We start from the raw sequence: 18,182 nt of genomic DNA, 5'->3' as shown, positions 1-18,182 counted from the left end.
ATTAGTTATAATCTTCATTTATTTCGTCCTCCATGGTTTTTTTCAAAATATATCGACAATAAGTCCTGACGTCAGAATCTGGATCGTTTTCATATGAATATTTTACCTGGTCGACGACTGATTTCTGGAAGTTTCCTAATCCATTTCGATCAATGATCGAGTTAATCGTTTGAAACGCTTTTGCCCGAACGTTTGGAACTATGTCATTTACAGAGTATTGTAGGACCACTGAAATAATCTCTAATTGGAACTCACTGAAGTCGAATGGGATACTTTCAGATTTTTTTCTAGTATTATGGTTTTTGTCTGATGGATTAAGAGACAAAGTTAGATTTGAAGCATTAATCAAAGGAAGGTATTCATTTAGATGATTGCTTTGTGAGCTCAAGCTAGATATATTCTTTTGCGCTAAACCACTATTTAAGAATTCGGTATTTTTTATAAGTTCATTTCGACCACTTTGATTCGCGGTCAATTGGCTATTAATGACTTCTAAATGTTCTTGATAAGGCCGATAATCTTCGTTTCCTGGATCTAGTGTAGGGGCTACAATTAAAATAAGCTGTATTACGTGCTTAATAACATCTAGCAGCTCCTTGAATGAACGAATGCATACTCCCGATATTATTGAATTAGCTGAAAGTAACCCAGTTATCCGCATTATATATGATTTTTCGTTTGTTATCATTGGTAATATATCCTTACTCCAAAGTTGGTTTTTTGTCCATTGAAGTCCGAACCAAGAAGATAATAATGGCAATGAGAAAATGGAAGTAAGCTGCCTAATGATGCTCGTCTTGTCTGTAATATTCATAATTATGAGCTCTATCAAAACATCTATAGTTCCTTCATAATAATTCAAAAAATCTTTAGTGTTTTCATCATTGTTAAAATTAATCTTGCAATTCCAAATTTCGTCCTCCTCATAGTACGATGATAGCAATTTATAAAGCGATAAAATGAGAAGAATAATGGAACAATACCTAACTCGCCAAAAGTTATCCTGAATCATTGAGCTTGAGTGGGGTAAGACTATCTTTTTTATCAAAAAGTTAATGTCAGTTGATTCGGAGACTCCCGAGCAGAGAGCTAATACAACGCTTTGTCGCACCTGGTCGTCCTCATCATGAGTCAATTTTGTAACTAAATGATCGAAGGCATTTTCGAGTTCAATATTCATAAATTCGTCAATTTCAAAGTTTGTCTTAACTAGCATTATAATTTTTGTTATTCTTGATAGATTAATTCTTACTGCAGCATTTTGATCTGTTAGGAGAGTATTTGAATTATTTATTTGTTGAATAATTACATCATAAAACAAAATTTTTGAAATATATGGGATTGGTGATTTATCATCTGTGATAGTGGGCCTGGACTCAATTGTTTGTTCTTCAATTGTTTTTAGTACGTTTGAAAGGGTGCTAATTCTTGTTTCAGACTCTAGATCCATCAATAATTGAGTTAGAATCAATGCTAGCTTATTTAAATAGTCTATATCGTTCACGCTTGAATTATCTTTTGAGCAAGGATGCGAACACAAGTTATCCCCATCGATTGAAATATCTAAATTTTGTGATTCGTTCTCATTGCCCACAATTTTTAGATTTTCATTTTTTACTTGATTGGATTTAATTATTGATTGCTCTCTAATACGATGAATATCAATATTTTCTGCTTCACTGGAAGTAACCAAGCGAGACAATTTTGAGTAAATATTAATTATCGGCCTTGATACATTAGATCTAATCCTCCAGCTTACATCATTATAAAGAATAAATATAAAAGGTTGTAGCTTTTCAAAAAAAATAATTACTTTTTTAATATATTCTTTATTAGAGTTGGCCAATTCGAAAACTTGTAAGAAAAATGCCTCTATATTTTCTATTGCAATTAGCCTCACACATTCTTGCTCATCGCAACAGAAATTCCTAATGATTGGAAATAAGAGAATTTCGATAATACCTTCTTCAAATTCAATTTGTTCCAAAATAGCATTGAACACTTTAGATGCATGTTTTCTTAAAATAGGTGCAGGATGGACACAAAAATCTGAATATTTAGCAAGTAAAATATTTTTTTCATCAACAAAAATTTCAGAAAGTCTTTTCTGCTCCAGTATTAAAGGAATAATATGGCATGATAGAATTTTGTGGCTAAGAATATCAGAGTTTGCCAACTTCTGAAAAATTTCAAGAGAATGATTGAATATTAATTCCAATTCGTTATATTCAGTACTTTTGTGTATGTTATTTAAGTTTTCTTCAATAAGAAATGTAATAATATTAATGAGTGATTTGAGAGATTTCATTGTTTCTAGCCTTACATATACGTCATCAAGTTCAGCAATGTCTTGTAAGATTGGTACTAAAGTTATTATTTTTTCTATGGTAAATAATGAATTTTTATTTGATTTTCTTTTATGTGTATGAAATCTAGTCGAAAGATCATCGTAGGCATTGTATATGATTTGTTTTGCAGCGTTAAAAATACAACCCTTACTAAAGAAATCAAACTCATTAATATTTAACCCACAAATTTGCTCCTCGAAAAGTGAAATCAAACCCAAATTTGTACACGATTTAGAAAGTTGCAATAGCACTTCTATATTGTGCTCACATTCAAAAACAATTTGAAGCTTTTTAATGTATTCAATTGATAAGAGACTGCAATCTGTTTTTATTACGTCAGCAAATAGCTGAATTCCTTGTATTCTTTTATTTGAATCATGGCTCTTCATATTTTTCATAGCAGCTTCAAGTTCGTCATTAGAATTGATATTTCCAACAGCCATTGTTTCATTTCTTAATCATAAGTAATACATTTAAAATTGCGGAAAAATTATTGTATTGTTATTTTAGTAAAGTTCAAATTCAATTTTAGAAATTGTTATGCTTTTAGATCTTAGAAAAGTACTTCAAATATTGATCAAGCTGTTTTTCACACCCCTCTTAATATAACTCATCATAATTTATCTAGACAGCTAAGAAGTGGCGCGAATAAATGTTGACGATCAATTCCAGTAAGAAATAATACCATCTCTTGAAGATGTAAGTAATCCGATTTCATCATTACTAAATGAGTATATGCTGATTGATGTGATTAAGTCTTTATGCCCTTTGTTTTCGTTGTTTACACCAATTAAACTTGTCTGCGCTGAGTATTTACTAATTATACAATCAAATGAATCTGTATAACATAAATTAGAGTCGAGGAAGCTTTGTTGATAAACGTTACCAATTTCATCATTAAAAATGTAATATTTATTTGCACATTGTCCTTTGCCTATGAAGTTGTTATGAGTGGTACTAAACGGCCCAATAATGTTTCTATTAACTAGACGCTCCTTTTTAACCGTAGTATTATGGTATTGATTCATTATTTGATATTGATTCAAATAATTTCCAAAAATTCTAACTCTTTGAGTTTGACAATATAGACAATTACACTTTTGTATGCTTTTAAAGTCTGTGTGAACCATTTTTGATGAAAACAAAAATGGTCTGTGAATATGAATGAACTTTTCTTTTATTTCGGTTATCCGGAATTTAAAATCTACATTAGAATCAATTTCACCACTAATTGGATCAAAAAGTGCAAAAGCACCATTTCTATTAAAGTTAAGCAATATTTTTGAAGATTGATCATTAATATTTGAACTACCAATATTTGTAATTCTTAATTCATGATCAATTTTCCAAATTTTCATACTCTTCAAATAAAATAAATCAATAATAATAACTATATTTTCATCAGTGGCGAATGAAATTAAATGATCATTAGAATTATTGTCAACTGAATAGTCAATTACACTCCCCAAAGATAGGGGAATTGAGAAACTGATTTCTGTTTGCAACCTCTCTGATTCAATAAAATATATATCCCCGTTACTATATGCAGAAATAATCAATTCTTTAGAATAAATTTTTATCTTTCCAACAAATATTATAATTGGGGATTTTGAATTTAAGAAGCTGCATTGTTTAAATAACAAATTTTCATTTTTATATGAATGCTCGTTAACCGTTATTATACTTGTATCAATATTAATTTTGGATAAGATTCCAATGTTATTCCCTGTAATAATGCTAAATTCATTTGATAATGTCATCATACTAGTCACAAAACTATTATTATTGAATTTAAAAATATAATTATTAAGTTGATCAGTAATTAAATTCCAATAATGAAGCTTATCATGAACATTTAACTTATGCAAGTATATTCCAGCATTAATTGAATTATTTGTAGAACAAGAGTAAATTTCTTCATTGATATATAGAAGTTTCTGATAAATATTAAATCCATTACCTATGTTTGTATTGTTATCATATTTAGAAATGAGTTTGCTATGATTATAAATTGACCCTAAATATTCTCCTTTAATAATAGGTAGTGGCTTTTTAAAATCTGGCTCGCACAATTGATTATAAATTTTTTTTCTTGTTAAAAGTTTTAATGCATCATGAATAAATTGTTTTCGAATATTATATTTCGCTTCTTTTTGAATCAAAGATAAAATAAAAACAATCTGCTCAAATTTATCATTTAAACTCAATTGATTTATAAGACATGGCAAGGTATACAATATTAATTCTGTGTAAGTAGGTGGATAAATCTGATTATTTTCTTGTTTAACTGTAGATGCCATTTTGTAATTTTCACTTGCAGATTTATCTTCGTCCTTAAACATGTCTTTGAAATAATAGATCAAAAACTCATTTCTAGAAAATTTACTTAGTTTAAATATATTTATTAAACATTTTGTGTTCTTTTCTTTTATTCTAAAGAATTTATTCAAAAATAAAAAAAAGACTAACCAATCATTGTATTTTCTTGAATAGTTGTATATGTATTTTAATGTAATTCCAATTTCTTTAATAAGTGGATAATACTTAATAAATAGTATACTTTCGAGGTTAGTAATAATAGATTCAATTAATTCATGAATAATAATCTCAGATTCATTAATGCCTAATTTGTTTTCAACAAAAATTATTCTGTTAAATATTTTATTTGCTGACCTTAAACCAATTAATTTTATAATGAATTCTTTATCGCCTAAACATTTTTCAATACAAAATTTACCGTAGGGAAGTATAAATATCATTTCCATTTTTTCCATAATATGTATAATCAATTTACAGAATTCATATTTGACATTGATATCTTTATCGTTTAATTGATCTATTAAGTAAGGAAAAATTTCAGATATAAAAACCTCAGTTTTATTCGTTAATAAAAAGTAATCTAAAATTTTGAATAATATTGACATATTATCCACGCTCCTTTTTACAATCAGTTTTTTTAGTGCAGAATTCTTTGATGTTAAGATTTCAGTAACCCATATGTTTAATTTATTTTTCTTATTCTTCATGATAAGTATTAATATCTGATCAGCAATTTCAAGAAGTTTGCTAACTACTAAACTGTCATTTAATGCCACATAATGATAAATCCATTTTTCAATATTCATAATTAATAAGTCATTTATTATTTTATTAATTTCATCAAGAACTAGTTCTTCATTTTGAATTTTTACATATTTCATGATATTAGAATTAATAAAATTAAATATTTCAAAAATAACTATGGGCTCTTTGTAATTGTACTTTACAGACAAATCGTTTGAATGATTTGCTGAATTAACTCTATCAAGGCGTAATTGATATTGGGTAAAGCAGGAGTCTTTGTTAAAATGCTTGCTATTTGATAAAAATTGTATCAAGGTTGGTAGTATTTCTTTTACAGCAATTTCCTGTTTATGTTCTTCAGATAAAATTTCCAATAATATATTTAGTGTATTAATCGATAATAAATAAATACTATTATATATTTCAAACATATTAAGATTATTTGAATCATAATTGCATGCGTGAAGGTGAGTTAAGCGACGCAAACTAATATTTATGAAATGAAGATACAAGGCGGACGCACTATTATAATCTTCAATATATAAATTATTTTTTTTAATTAGTGCAAAAAAAGATTTTCTATTTTTTTGAATAATTGAATAATTATCATTTAATTGAAAATTATCATCCAATATAATATAATTTATATAGTGAGTTAAGTTAAAATCCTCACTAAATTCTGCCTTTTTATTGTCCCAGAAATTAAGTAAAAGTTGGAAAATTGAAAAAAAGCCTTTAATATTCGAGTAGTTGTTTGAATTAATATTTTCTAGTTTTGTCTTTTCATCAAATATTTGGTGATTAAGATCTGATATCAAAATACTTAAAATCAGGTCTTTCATTAATTCATTATCAAACTTGTTTTGAAAAGTGCTTTTCAGTTTATTTAAATCCCAACCATGAGTATATTCGATTTTAAGATTTGAAAATATTTCTTCAAAGCAAATATTTTTTTGATTTGGTTCTATGTTATTTGCATAAATATTTTTAATAATAAATAACTCCAAAAAAATTGGCAAGATTATGTTCAAAATTATTACTTGAATCCTTAAATCACTAAACATTTTATTCTGCATAATTATTGAGAGTGGATAAAAGAATAATGGAAATGACCTGCAAAAATTAAAATTCTTTTTTTCTAAGTGACTGAATAGGTACGCGTTTAAGGAGTTTATTTGTATTATTTTATTCATGTTTAATAATTTTAATAAAGTTCCAAATGCATCTGGTCTTTTTTCCCAGTTATAATTTAGAAATATTTCTCTAATCCAATCATTATTAATTTTACTTATATTAGAGCAATATTTTTCAAATTTCGACATTTGTAATATTTCATTGATCGTAAATGTTGATTCTTCATTTTCTATCTCATTCAATACACAACCTAGGGAAAAAATATCCATACTAAATAATTTATTCTTAATTTCACATTTAAGCTCAGTCTCGATATTCTTAGTATCAATTTCTAATAAAAATCTTTCTGGAGACAAATTGCAACTCAAAACATTACTTCTAGCATTACAATTTTGGTCCTCAAAAAAAATGGTCCAAAATCTTAGGTCTGAGCTATCAATGAAAACTGGCTTCCAAGGCGAAATATCTGTTATTTTTACGGTATATAAGTGATTAACTAGCATATTTTCTGTTTTTATATTGCCATGAAATATTTCTAAAGAATGTAATTGAACAATGGACATTAAAGATTGAAATTCAAGCCAATTCTTAAGTACATTATTCAATAAATTAATTTTAGGTAGCTCATCCAATTTATCTTTAATGGTTGATTCCCACATAACTCTTTTAAAATATATATAATTTTTAGATTTATTAGCTTGTTCATAAAAAATTATATTTGGGTAGAAAATGCTATTCTTGGTATTTTTTTGTATTTCAATTACTGATAATATTTTATTCATAATATTGTCTTCATTTTTTTCGAAAAACATGCCATTTAAACTGGGAAAGTATTTCAAGCTATTTTGCGATAGAGTTTCATTAAAAAAGATATTGTGCTCAAAATTCAAGGCAGGGGAGTCTAATTTTTCTATTGCGTTATCCAGTTCTTTACCATTGTCAATTTTTAAAAATTTATCTAATCCTCCAAAAAATTTATAAATCTCATAGCATTTACGTTCTTGATCAAATACTTTAAAATCGAATGAAATCCTGCTTTCTTTTATTAGTTCTCCCTTTTCCTCAAGCCAGCTAAATTCTAAAAATAAATTGCTTAAATCTTCCTCATTGTCCAAAGAAAGTAATTGAAGATTTCCCATATAAAGAAATAGTTATTTAATGAATTAATTTAATTTATAAAATAAAAATTGAAAATTCTTAGTTTCCCTCACGCATAATTGCCCCTTTTTTTAAAAAAAATGTTTGTTTAAACCATGTTATTTTTTTTTCTGATTATTAATCTCATTGTATAGAATGAAGCTATATTTTTAATTTTATCAATTTTTTTTGAACTTAATATAATAATTTGAATTATATTTATTCAGTTCTAACTTTACAAATATTTCCAGTTTGATTTAGCGTAAAACAATACTAATTTGGCAATCAATTAATTAATACAATAAGCAAATCTATATATGAAATAGTTATAATGATGTTGAAGCGAATATTGTTGATATTAATTATCTCAATTCTGTTTAAGCTTATGTTGATCCCTCTTTAGTAAGTTGATTTATTATTAAATATTCTTGATTTATTGCGAATTGAAATTAGCCACAGTCCGGACTTTGAAGTACATAGAAATTGGATGGCCATCACTTTTAATAAGCCAATAAAAGAATGGTATTATGATGTAAGCGGATTTTTTCTTTACTCCTGAATACTTGAAGAATTATTTTTAGGAAACTTCAATTTGGACTTTAGATTACCCTATTTTTTTTGCATATTTTGAGTTGGTTCTTAGCTTTTTAGCTAATATGTTCGATCCTAGTATTCTTGTAGTAAGTTGAAAACTCAATATTAATAACATTAAATAAATAATTTAGCTTTCTAAAGAACCATTTTTTACAAAAAAAACTCTAATTTTTCAAAGATTGAGCGTAATAATTTCAGAATTAATATCGCTGGTTCCACCGATAATTCTAATATGCAAGAGTGAATCAGATTCCGAAACCAATTCTATTTATTTATCAACTTTTTTTACTATATTTAATGCATCTTTGGTAATAGTTGATCACATACATTTTCAATACAATGGATTCCTCATGGGGATATTGCTATTATCAATTTATCTAACAGCGAACTATCCAATATATTCAGCCATAATATTCACTTGTTTAGTTTTTACAAAGCACTTTTTTATTGTGCTTGCTCCTATATGGTTTATTTTTCTATTAAATTCTTGCATTCAAAGATCTGAAGGGAAATTTTTTATTCTTATTATCTCTTCATTTAAAGTTTTATTTTCTGTTTTATCAGTGTCCGCTTTTGCAATCACGCCAATTATTTTTTATGGACAATTAAATCAATTTATTTCGAGGCTATTTCCCATTTCAAGAAGTTTTATCCATTTTATTCCTGCATCAAACTTATATACTTTATATTCGATAGCTGATAAAGTATTCGCAAAATTTAACTTAAACTTTTGCAAAATTCATCACCTTGACGCAGAAGGCCATTATATTAAATCGATGAAATGTATCCCACCAGTAAAACCTATTTTTTGCATGTTAATTTGTATACTATTTATAATTCCAGTATTAGTTCGTCTATGGCATAGTTTGAGTAATATAAAAGAGTCAACGAAGTCTATTTTAATAACTTCTTCAATCTCACTTTTAATAGCTTTTCAATTTGGATTTCATATTCACGAAAAACAAATATTATACGCTATTATACCTTTAGGAATCTACACAATTTTATTTTGTGAAAATGATCAACAGCTCTTGGCTCATTACACTTACTTAAGTAATTGGTCCAATTTATCTGTCATGGTTTTGTTAGAAACATATCCTGAGAATATTATTAAATATGTAATAATAATGACTTATTATGTACTGGAATTATTGCTTTTAAATATTAATTTGAGAAAATACAGCGTTCACAACATATTATTTATTTTTGGACTGACAACAATTTTTTTTCTGGAATTTTTCGTACAAAGGTTGGTATTTGACAAGCTTCAGCTTGTGTTCATCTATCATGCACTATCTTCCCTAATCTGTATATTCCCCATATTATATTACACATTTTACTTTTACTATTTCTGGGTCTTTGATTCAATCAAGAACTCAAATAGGCAAGAATCGAATTAGAACATTTTGAATAATTAACTTTTTACTTCCAAAGTTAATTTTGAACAAAAATGATATCAACATTCCATGATAAAATATATATTATACTACGTAATTAGCAATTTAGTATAACTCGTAGTTAACAGTTATTTCATGGCTTTTGTTAACTCTGTTACTCAAATCTTACTAAGCTATAGATATCATATATTACTAAATAGATAAAATATTGTAGCGAATATTATCTGACCGTTTAAAATTATTTATCAAACAAATTAATAATTAGAGCAATGCAGAAACAAATTTTATTATATATAATATAGTTTTTAATTGCCCATTCCTCTAGGTAAAAAAACAGAAATGAGTTAATATATTAAATTCATACCGCCAAAACTAATCTAGATTAAGTTCTGTAATCAATTACATTTATTCTATTACTGGTAAATGAAATGTTAATATATGGAGACTATATTTTGCTATAAATGTAAATCAAAAAAAGCTGAAGTTAATACCAGATTTCTATCCTGTATTGATTGCTTTAATTCATATATTGAGGGTAATGTAAGAAAAGAAATAAGGACAGGCCCAATTGAAAGGTTGAAGGAATTAAAAAGTAGTTACCAATCAAAAAAACCTCTAAAATCAGAGCTTTATGTTGCGCTTGGATTTGGATTTTATTCACATGCTTTATTGAACTTGCTATCAGTAATACCAAAGACAGGAAAAAGGCCCGACTATTCTATTAAATCTTTTATTAATGTCGATACATCTCCATTGGTTAATAGAGATCCTTCTGAATATTACGAAAGTTTGAATGCATGTATTCAATCAATCTATAGCCATAATGCCTATTCAAACGGATTCCAAATTATACCAAAGTTACAAATAATCCCATTCTGTTCAAGCATTATCAGAGGCGATACTCAGTCTGATAAAGAAAAAAGACAAGCGATTTTAGATGAAATTAAGTTTCATATTGATAGGGGAACTGATCACATTAAGTTACTTATTCAACTAATTATATTTAAGGATATTAAACATTATTTAGATAGTATAGACCATTCTAGGCAAAAGTGTCTTGTGATAGCATCTACATCTGAGTCACTGGGCTCTGAGTCTATCCAATATATGACATTGGCTAGTGGAGTACATATTAAATCAATTTATGAACATCTTGATTTTAGATTTCACACTGAGAAATCTTCGCTCCTTTTCATTCGTCCCCTAAGAAACTTAACTTCAAAAGAAGTTATGCTTTACTGGAAATTCAATATATCTAAAATTCTAAATAGTTCGATTGGAGCAGAGCTTTCTTTAAATAAATCTCCCATTGAATATGAAATTAGTAAATTTATTCTTTCTCAAAGTGAGAAGATATGCAATATTACTAACATATTTATGAAGCTAAATGAAAACAATAATGAACAACACAAATATTCAATCTATGTAAAAGAAAACATATTCTGTAAATTATGCGGAATTATTCACAATAAAGTAATTGACAACAAATATTGCCAAATGTGCTATTCATTACTTAAAATATTAAACTTAACTGGAAAAGTAATAGATTAATTATTTCTTAAACATTTTAATACAATCTTAGATTTACATACTCTCCCGCGTTAAGTGATCCAATAATTACAAGTTAAAGTTTTTCAAACCAAAGTACTTATTGTACAAGATATCAGAGTTGTGTAATATGTTGGTTCTATAATATGCAAAAAAAAAGAGAGAATTTGCACAAACTTGCAATTTTGATACTAAATTCATTATTAATTTTAGCAACGTTTTTTACGATATTTTTTTTAAATATTGGTTATTACAGGTGGGGATTCTCAAATGGATCTAATGTTAAGTATAGCGTTTGCTTGAATCGAATTTATTCAGAAGGGGTTTGCATTAATACATCAGTCATTGACTTTGAAAACTGTAGTGAAATTATTGAATTCGAAAACTTCGGATCAAGCAAAACGCTTAACAGTATAACTACAAATTCCTTAACGAAATCAATCAAAAATACAATCACAAGTATTCAGAATGCGAGTTTAATACTTACATGCTTAATTGCAACATATTTGGCGTTTTTATCATTTTCAACGCTTATTTTACTAATTAAAGAATACTTACATAACAAAAGATATGCACATATATTTTCCATTATTTTAATGGGAGCTTCGGTCTTATTTATCAAATCAGGGTTGCTTTATTGGATTTCGATGCACTTTTCTTGGGGAAAAACTTTTAGGACAGAAAATAACAGCACGACCATTCAAAAGATATATCATTCATTAGGATCTGGATTCTATACTTTAGTTGGAATATTATCATTAACGTTTGCTGAATTAATTATCCTAATTAAAATATTACCTAGAGATCGTGAATATAGCAAATATTCATTAATTTCTTAAATTAACGAGCAAAGAAGGTTAATTGGAGAAAGTTTGATTTTCTTATTAGAACTACTTATCAACATTTAATAAGTTTTCTTTTATTTTTTTAAGTTGATCAATACTATCTATATGGTCAAATTCGCCTCTATTTGCATTCAGAATCCATTCCCTTAACAATTTAATCATTATAGGGCACGAAGTTTTAATAACATGGAACGATTTGGTGCGATGTTCCAGTTCTTTAAGGGTAAATTTCTTATTGTAGTAACTATAGGCGTTTTGTAACTCTTCTGAAATGGCCAACTGGCTACTAATACGATTTAAGTCAACTTTATAATATAATTCATTTTCTTTAGAGTCTCTACTAGGGACAGTTGTTTTAAAATTTAACAATAATCCATGAACATTACTTTTCTCCGCCTTACTAATGTTTTCTGGCATTTTTTTGGATGAATTATTCGAATCAATATCAATACTTAGGGACACCAAACAATTGTTTACATTAGAAATGCTCGTTTCTTCGTGCTTTAATTTAGTCAATGAAAGCATCTTAGCTTCATATGGATCACAAAATAATAATTCAAGAGATAAAACTACAACATATTCCAATATTGATCTCTGTCTTGTGTTTTTCTTTTTATTTGCACTTACAACTCTAAGTGCTATTGATTTGGATAATACACGCAAATACAAAATTGATAATTTAATATATTCCATAATGAACTTCCCACGATAAATGGCATCAATACTTTTTTCACAAAATTCTTCAATCAATGAATCTTCAGGATCATTCACAAAAATTCGGCCAGCCATTAATTCGATGTTATTTTTACCATTATGACTGCTCGATAACAATTCAAACGGTATACAACTTAATAATTCACAAATTGTTTTCCTATTAACAATAATTTCATTTAATTCATTTTGCCAGTGCTTAGAATCAATAGATCCTACTGAAATGTCCTCTTTCTCAGATAGATGTTTACTTTTCTCATTAAATATAGTCTTATCTAAATAAAAGAAAGCTTGTGGACTCTGGCCAATCATAGTTTTCAAAGTTTTCCTGTTTACAATTGCTCCTAGTAATTCAATTGCAGTGTTATTTTCAAGATATTCTATACTCTCAGAAATATTGGTGATGCTATCCCTGTCTTTGAAAAATTGAATCATACGAATCTCTAATAGAGACATATTTGTTTCACTATTTTCAAATTGTGCCTGATCTAATTTTCTGAGTTCAACTATTTTTTTAATACGTAACAAAGCTCTGTAATTCATCTTTGTTGATCGAATGCATTCTTTTTCAAGTGACTTTTGCTCCTGCTCAGAAAGTGCTGGATATAACCTAACATTACTAGAACTACAAACAGCATATTTCATATCATCAAACGAATGAATAATAACTGAGCCCTGCTTTACTAACTTCATAAGTAATTTTTCATGTTCTTCTTCTATTCCTACTGTTTTATTTTCTAATTCCAATGTTACTGTACGCCCAGGCAAATACCTTTGTTTCCTTGTCATCCTCCACCATACCAACTCATTATGTGGAAAGTCATTTTCAAGCATCGTATATTAAGTTTAAAACAAAATTATCAGTCTTCCAAATCTTTAGAGTAATTCAATTATATTGGGCAAATAATATATTAATACATATTCAAAATCAAAATTTTAATACATGACTTTAAAATATTATATTTAATGTTGAAAAACCTTTACTAAATTAACTCCAATTATTTGTTTGATAAATTTTGCAGCGCAATTCCACATAATTTGCAATTATTTCTGCGCTCACGATTATTTTATTTAAGTTAAATTAATTATACTGCAGAGCACTATTTTTGAATGATGTCTGATCTTGTATACAGTAGCATCTAATGTTTTGTAGTATTCCGAATTATCATAAATCTTAAAATATATTTTGCAGCAGAATAGATTGTTTTCATACTATGTTTATTAAATCACATTTAAAAATAGCAACAAAAATTCTTTAGGAATTTATATAACTTTTTTCATGCAATTAATAATCAATCGCGTATATTTTTTTTCAAAATAACGAGGAGGGAACGATGAAATCTAATAATTTTTGGAAATGATGAAGCTATTTACTGTAATGTGAAAACAGAAAAATATGGCATCTCCATATGATTATTTATTTAAATACATAATAATAGGTGATACGGGTACGATTTATATAGTCCTTAATCTATTAATTGAAATTTATTAATTTTTTAGCTGTCGGTAAATCATGCCTTCTTTTGCAGTTTACGGACCGACGCTTCAGGGTAGACCACGATTTAACCATTGGAGTTGAGTTTGGTGCAAGAATTATAAACCTAGATGCGAAAAAAATAAAATTACAGATTTGGGATACGTAAGTGGTAATGCTATTGATTTAATAAATTATTACCTAATTTTCTAGTGCCGGTCAAGAGTCATTTAGAAGCATAACAAGATCATATTATAGAGGAGCAGCAGGAGCCTTATTAGTTTATGATATCACAAGAAGAGACACATTTAACCACTTAAGCAAATGGCTAAATGATGTAAAGAGAAACGCAACTCCTAATATGACTATTATATTAGTTGGAAATAAATCTGATTTAGATAGAAGAGAAGTAACTACAGAAGAAGGGGTCGAATTCGCAGAAAAAAATGGGCTCTTATTTATTGAAACATCTGCAAAGACATCTAATAACGTAGAAGAAGCATTTATGAAAGTTGCTGAAAAAATATACAAAAATATCTTAGATGGTATTTATGACCTTTCTAACGAGGTGAGTATTTAAAAAAAAATTTAAAAAAATGAAATAGCTTTACTTTGGTTGGCTAAACAAAAATTTTAGATCGATGGAATTAAATGTGGTAGATCAATGAATACAAATATTCAACTATCTAGAAATGAAACTGATCATTTTAGTAGTAGAAGTAGAAATTGCTGTTAATAAAAAGTAGCACTTTAACCTGTACATTATTTCTGAGCGGTATAATTAATTAATATTGTATGTTTGACGTTCTTTAAATAATATCATTTAACTGATGATATAAACCTAAGTATATATGCATACAAATAGAGAGAATAATGAGAAATATAGATTTAATTTCCGGAAACAATTCTCTTTTCTACTATAATGACCAACTTATTTGGTTTCAAAAGAATAAGTTATTTTCACTTTCTCTCGTTGATTATCAACAATCAGAAATTGCTCTAGGTAATGAAGAAGATACTTTAGTTTCAGTAAATATTTCAATGGATGGTACAGCCACTGCTTGTAGTAGCAATAAGGTTATTTATATAATTAAGATTTGCAATTTTAGCTTTCAATTAATAGGTCGATTTATACACTCAAAAAGGTTAAATATTTCAATATTCAAACCAGATACAAACGAAGTGATTATAGGTGATAAATTTGGTGATTTATACTTATTGAATGCCTCTTCTATTCACTCAGCGATTAAGAATGGTAGAAATTTACCCTCGTTTGATAATCACTCAGATAGTGAAGAACTACTAAACAACGATATGGCTGATTGTATAATCCCCAAAATGGGTCATTTATCAACAGTTACATGTTCAATAGTCAGCCACGACTCCAAACTTTTGTTTACTGGGAATAAGTGTGGAAAAATATGGGTTTCTAATATAAAACATTTAGAAAATACACTTTCAATATTATGTGGTCACGGTGGCGCAATCTCATCACTATGTGAGGTAAAAATCGCTGAAGAATCATCTAAATTAATTATTAGTTCATCTCTTGATAAAAGAATCAAGCTTTGGGACTATTTATACGGAACTGAAATAGATTCGATTAACCTTGAGGTAAGTAACATTCAATTTTGAGCTAAATATAACTTCTTATAGTCAATTCCCTTAGAAGTAAAGTTCAGTTCTTCACTGAAGAAAGTTTTTATAAAATGTGAAGATTTAAGTGGAATAACTGTTGTTCAATTAGATTCATGTGAAAAGAATACGTTTAGATTCCGGAAGGAATTAACCACAATAAATCTAAACAGTGTTCCTTATTCAATTGAAATAACCGAACTCACTGCTCAAACATCCTTTAAATTATTTGAAGATTCAATTGATATTAAAGATGTAGGATGCGTTTTATGGTACAAAAATTACGACAATTTACCATGCCCTATAATAATTAATACCAAAAACTCGCACTCGAGCCACGACAATGAAAGTGGATACCTGAGCTACGCAATAATCCCAGACGCACTGAAGCACCCCACAAAACCTAAAAAGAATATCTTCACTAAATCCGCACAGAACAATGATTTGAAAAGAGCGAAAATAAGTAACTAACATTTACGTTTAAATACAACCGCACCATTTTCCATCAAATCATAGTCTATATATGCATGTGGATAATAAACTCAATTAAAAAATTCAACCCTATTGAGAGGACTTAGTATTATTATTTGCTCCCCACAAGGGGAGTAAATAACATAGATAAGATATGAAGCGCCAATTTTTCTAGATCCTTTGATAATTAAGAACATTTGATTTATTTTTTATTAATTTCAATAAATCAAAAAATTCACTAAGATGATTTCAAACGATCATTTGAAAAGACTCGCATCTACTTCTGCAGTAATGAGTTGCACACTGGGAAAGGCAACTTGTTTAGGGATGGACAAAATTTGCTCTCCTTTAGCAGATAATGACGTAACCCAAAGGAAGACACAAATCATATGTACAATTGGCCCAAGCTGTAATAATGTAGAATCGTTGATTGGTTTAATTGACAAAGGTATGAGTGTTGCTAGACTTAACTTTTCCCATGGCGATCATGAGAGTCACTTCAAGACTTTACAAAATATCAGGGAGGCAGCTAAAGCAAGACCTCACTCTACCGTTGGGATAATGCTAGATACTAAAGGCCCAGAGATCAGAACCGGAATGTTGGAAGGTGGAAAGCCCATTGAATTGAAGGCAGGCCAAACTTTAAAAATTACAACAGATTACTCTATGTTAGGTAACTCCGAATGTATATCGTGTAGCTATTCTCTATTACCTAAAAGTGTACAAATTGGAAGTACTGTTTTAATTGCTGATGGCTCGTTATCGACTCAAGTGCTAGAAATTGGCGATGATTTCATTGTCTGCAAGGTATTGAATAGCGTAACTATCGGTGAAAGGAAAAATATGAATCTACCAGGTTGTAAGGTCCACTTACCAATAATTGGGGATAAAGATAGACATGACATTGTGGACTTTGCCCTTAAGTACAACTTGGATTTTATTGCTCTTTCCTTCGTGCAGAATGGAGCTGATGTGCAACTATGTAGGCAAATTATTTCTGAAAATACGCAATACTCCAATGGAATCCCAAGCTCAATAAAGATTATTTCTAAAATTGAAAACTTGGAAGGTGTGATCAACTTCGATAGTATTTGCAGCGAGTCAGACGGTATCATGGTTGCAAGAGGTGACCTGGGTATGGAAATTCCTCCAGAAAAAATATTCGTTGCTCAGAAATGTATGATTTCCAAATGCAATGTTGCAGGTAAGCCTGTTGTTACTGCAACTCAAATGCTTGAAAGCATGATTAAGAGTAATAGGCCAACAAGGGCAGAAATGACTGATGTTGCAAACGCTGTTTTAGATGGTTCAGATTGTGTTATGCTATCTGGAGAAACTGCAAATGGAGCATTTCCATTTGACGCAGTAAATGTAATGTCCAGAGTATGTGCCCAAGCTGAGACATGTATTGATTATCCAGTGTTATACCACGCAATACATTCCTCAGTTCCAAAGCCTGTTGCTGTCCCTGAAGCCATTGCTTGTTCTGCAGTTGAGTCTGCCCATGACGTAAATGCAAAATTAATCATCACAATCACAGAAACAGGGAATACTGCAAGACTCATTTCAAAATACAGGCCAAGTCAAACCATTATTGCATGCACAGCTAAACCTGAGGTAGCCAGAGGGCTAAAGATTGCAAGAGGTGTTAAGACTTATGTCTTAAACTCAATCCATCATAGTGAAGTTGTAATATCTAATGCCCTAGCACTTGCGAAAGAGGAAAGTCTTATTGAGAGTGGAGATTTTGCTATCGCCGTGCATGGCGTTAAAGAGTCCTGTCCGGGATCGTGTAATCTTATGAAAATAGTTAGGTGCCCCTAAC

At 28.7% G+C, this 18,182-nt stretch overlaps 9 protein-coding genes across 9 annotated transcripts; 6 read left to right on the top strand and 3 right to left on the bottom strand.

The window, feature by feature from the left end:
• Nucleotide 1: 1 nt before the first annotated feature.
• cgd1_2120 (protein phosphatase regulator like heat repeats) lies at nt 2-2,791 on the bottom strand (the record flags this gene model as incomplete). The annotated part of the gene is made up of 1 exon (XM_628046.1): nt 2-2,791. One exon carries the CDS (start codon nt 2,789-2,791, stop codon nt 2-4), a length of 2,790 nt encoding a protein of 929 aa, XP_628046.1.
• A 219-nt stretch (nt 2,792-3,010) lies between these two features.
• On the bottom strand, nt 3,011-7,684 carry cgd1_2110 (protein kinase with WD40 repeat at C-terminus; the record flags this gene model as incomplete). Its single annotated transcript, XM_628045.1, has 1 exon — nt 3,011-7,684. One exon carries the CDS (start codon nt 7,682-7,684, stop codon nt 3,011-3,013), a length of 4,674 nt encoding a protein of 1,557 aa, XP_628045.1.
• A 942-nt stretch (nt 7,685-8,626) lies between these two features.
• cgd1_2100 (hypothetical protein) lies at nt 8,627-9,676 on the top strand (the record flags this gene model as incomplete). Its single annotated transcript, XM_001388124.1, has 1 exon — nt 8,627-9,676. One exon carries the CDS (start codon nt 8,627-8,629, stop codon nt 9,674-9,676), a length of 1,050 nt encoding a protein of 349 aa, XP_001388161.1.
• A 435-nt stretch (nt 9,677-10,111) lies between these two features.
• On the top strand, nt 10,112-11,224 carry cgd1_2090 (hypothetical protein, C2C2 like finger; the record flags this gene model as incomplete). The annotated part of the gene is made up of 1 exon (XM_628044.1): nt 10,112-11,224. One exon carries the CDS (start codon nt 10,112-10,114, stop codon nt 11,222-11,224), a length of 1,113 nt encoding a protein of 370 aa, XP_628044.1.
• Nucleotides 11,225-11,367: 143 nt separating this feature from the next.
• On the top strand, nt 11,368-12,060 carry cgd1_2080 (hypothetical protein containing signal peptide and 3 transmembrane domain regions; the record flags this gene model as incomplete). The annotated part of the gene is made up of 1 exon (XM_628043.1): nt 11,368-12,060. The coding sequence occupies one exon, from the start codon at nt 11,368-11,370 to the stop codon at nt 12,058-12,060; it is 693 nt and encodes a 230-aa protein (XP_628043.1).
• Nucleotides 12,061-12,111: 51 nt separating this feature from the next.
• Nucleotides 12,112-13,611, bottom strand: cgd1_2070 (hypothetical protein; the record flags this gene model as incomplete). The annotated part of the gene is made up of 1 exon (XM_628042.1): nt 12,112-13,611. One exon carries the CDS (start codon nt 13,609-13,611, stop codon nt 12,112-12,114), a length of 1,500 nt encoding a protein of 499 aa, XP_628042.1.
• Nucleotides 13,612-14,173: 562 nt separating this feature from the next.
• Nucleotides 14,174-14,831, top strand: cgd1_2060 (Rab2 GTPase, putative; the record flags this gene model as incomplete). The annotated part of the gene is made up of 3 exons (XM_001388123.1): nt 14,174-14,225; nt 14,278-14,416; nt 14,465-14,831. 3 exons carry the CDS (start codon nt 14,174-14,176, stop codon nt 14,829-14,831), a joined length of 558 nt encoding a protein of 185 aa, XP_001388160.1.
• Nucleotides 14,832-15,085: 254 nt separating this feature from the next.
• On the top strand, nt 15,086-15,886 carry cgd1_2050 (hypothetical protein; the record flags this gene model as incomplete). Its single annotated transcript, XM_628041.1, has 1 exon — nt 15,086-15,886. A coding segment is annotated over one exon (801 nt), but the record flags the coding sequence as incomplete, so codon positions are not given.
• Nucleotides 15,887-16,582: 696 nt separating this feature from the next.
• On the top strand, nt 16,583-18,181 carry cgd1_2040 (pyruvate kinase; the record flags this gene model as incomplete). The annotated part of the gene is made up of 1 exon (XM_628040.1): nt 16,583-18,181. A coding segment is annotated over one exon (1,599 nt), but the record flags the coding sequence as incomplete, so codon positions are not given.
• Between the last annotated feature and the right edge of the window lies 1 nt (nt 18,182).

Source organism: Cryptosporidium parvum, chromosome 1, assembly GCF_000165345.1.
Source record: "Cryptosporidium parvum Iowa II chromosome 1, whole genome shotgun sequence".
NCBI classification, from domain to species: domain Eukaryota; phylum Apicomplexa; class Conoidasida; order Eucoccidiorida; family Cryptosporidiidae; genus Cryptosporidium; species Cryptosporidium parvum.
This window is presented reverse-complemented; position numbering and strand designations above follow the sequence as displayed.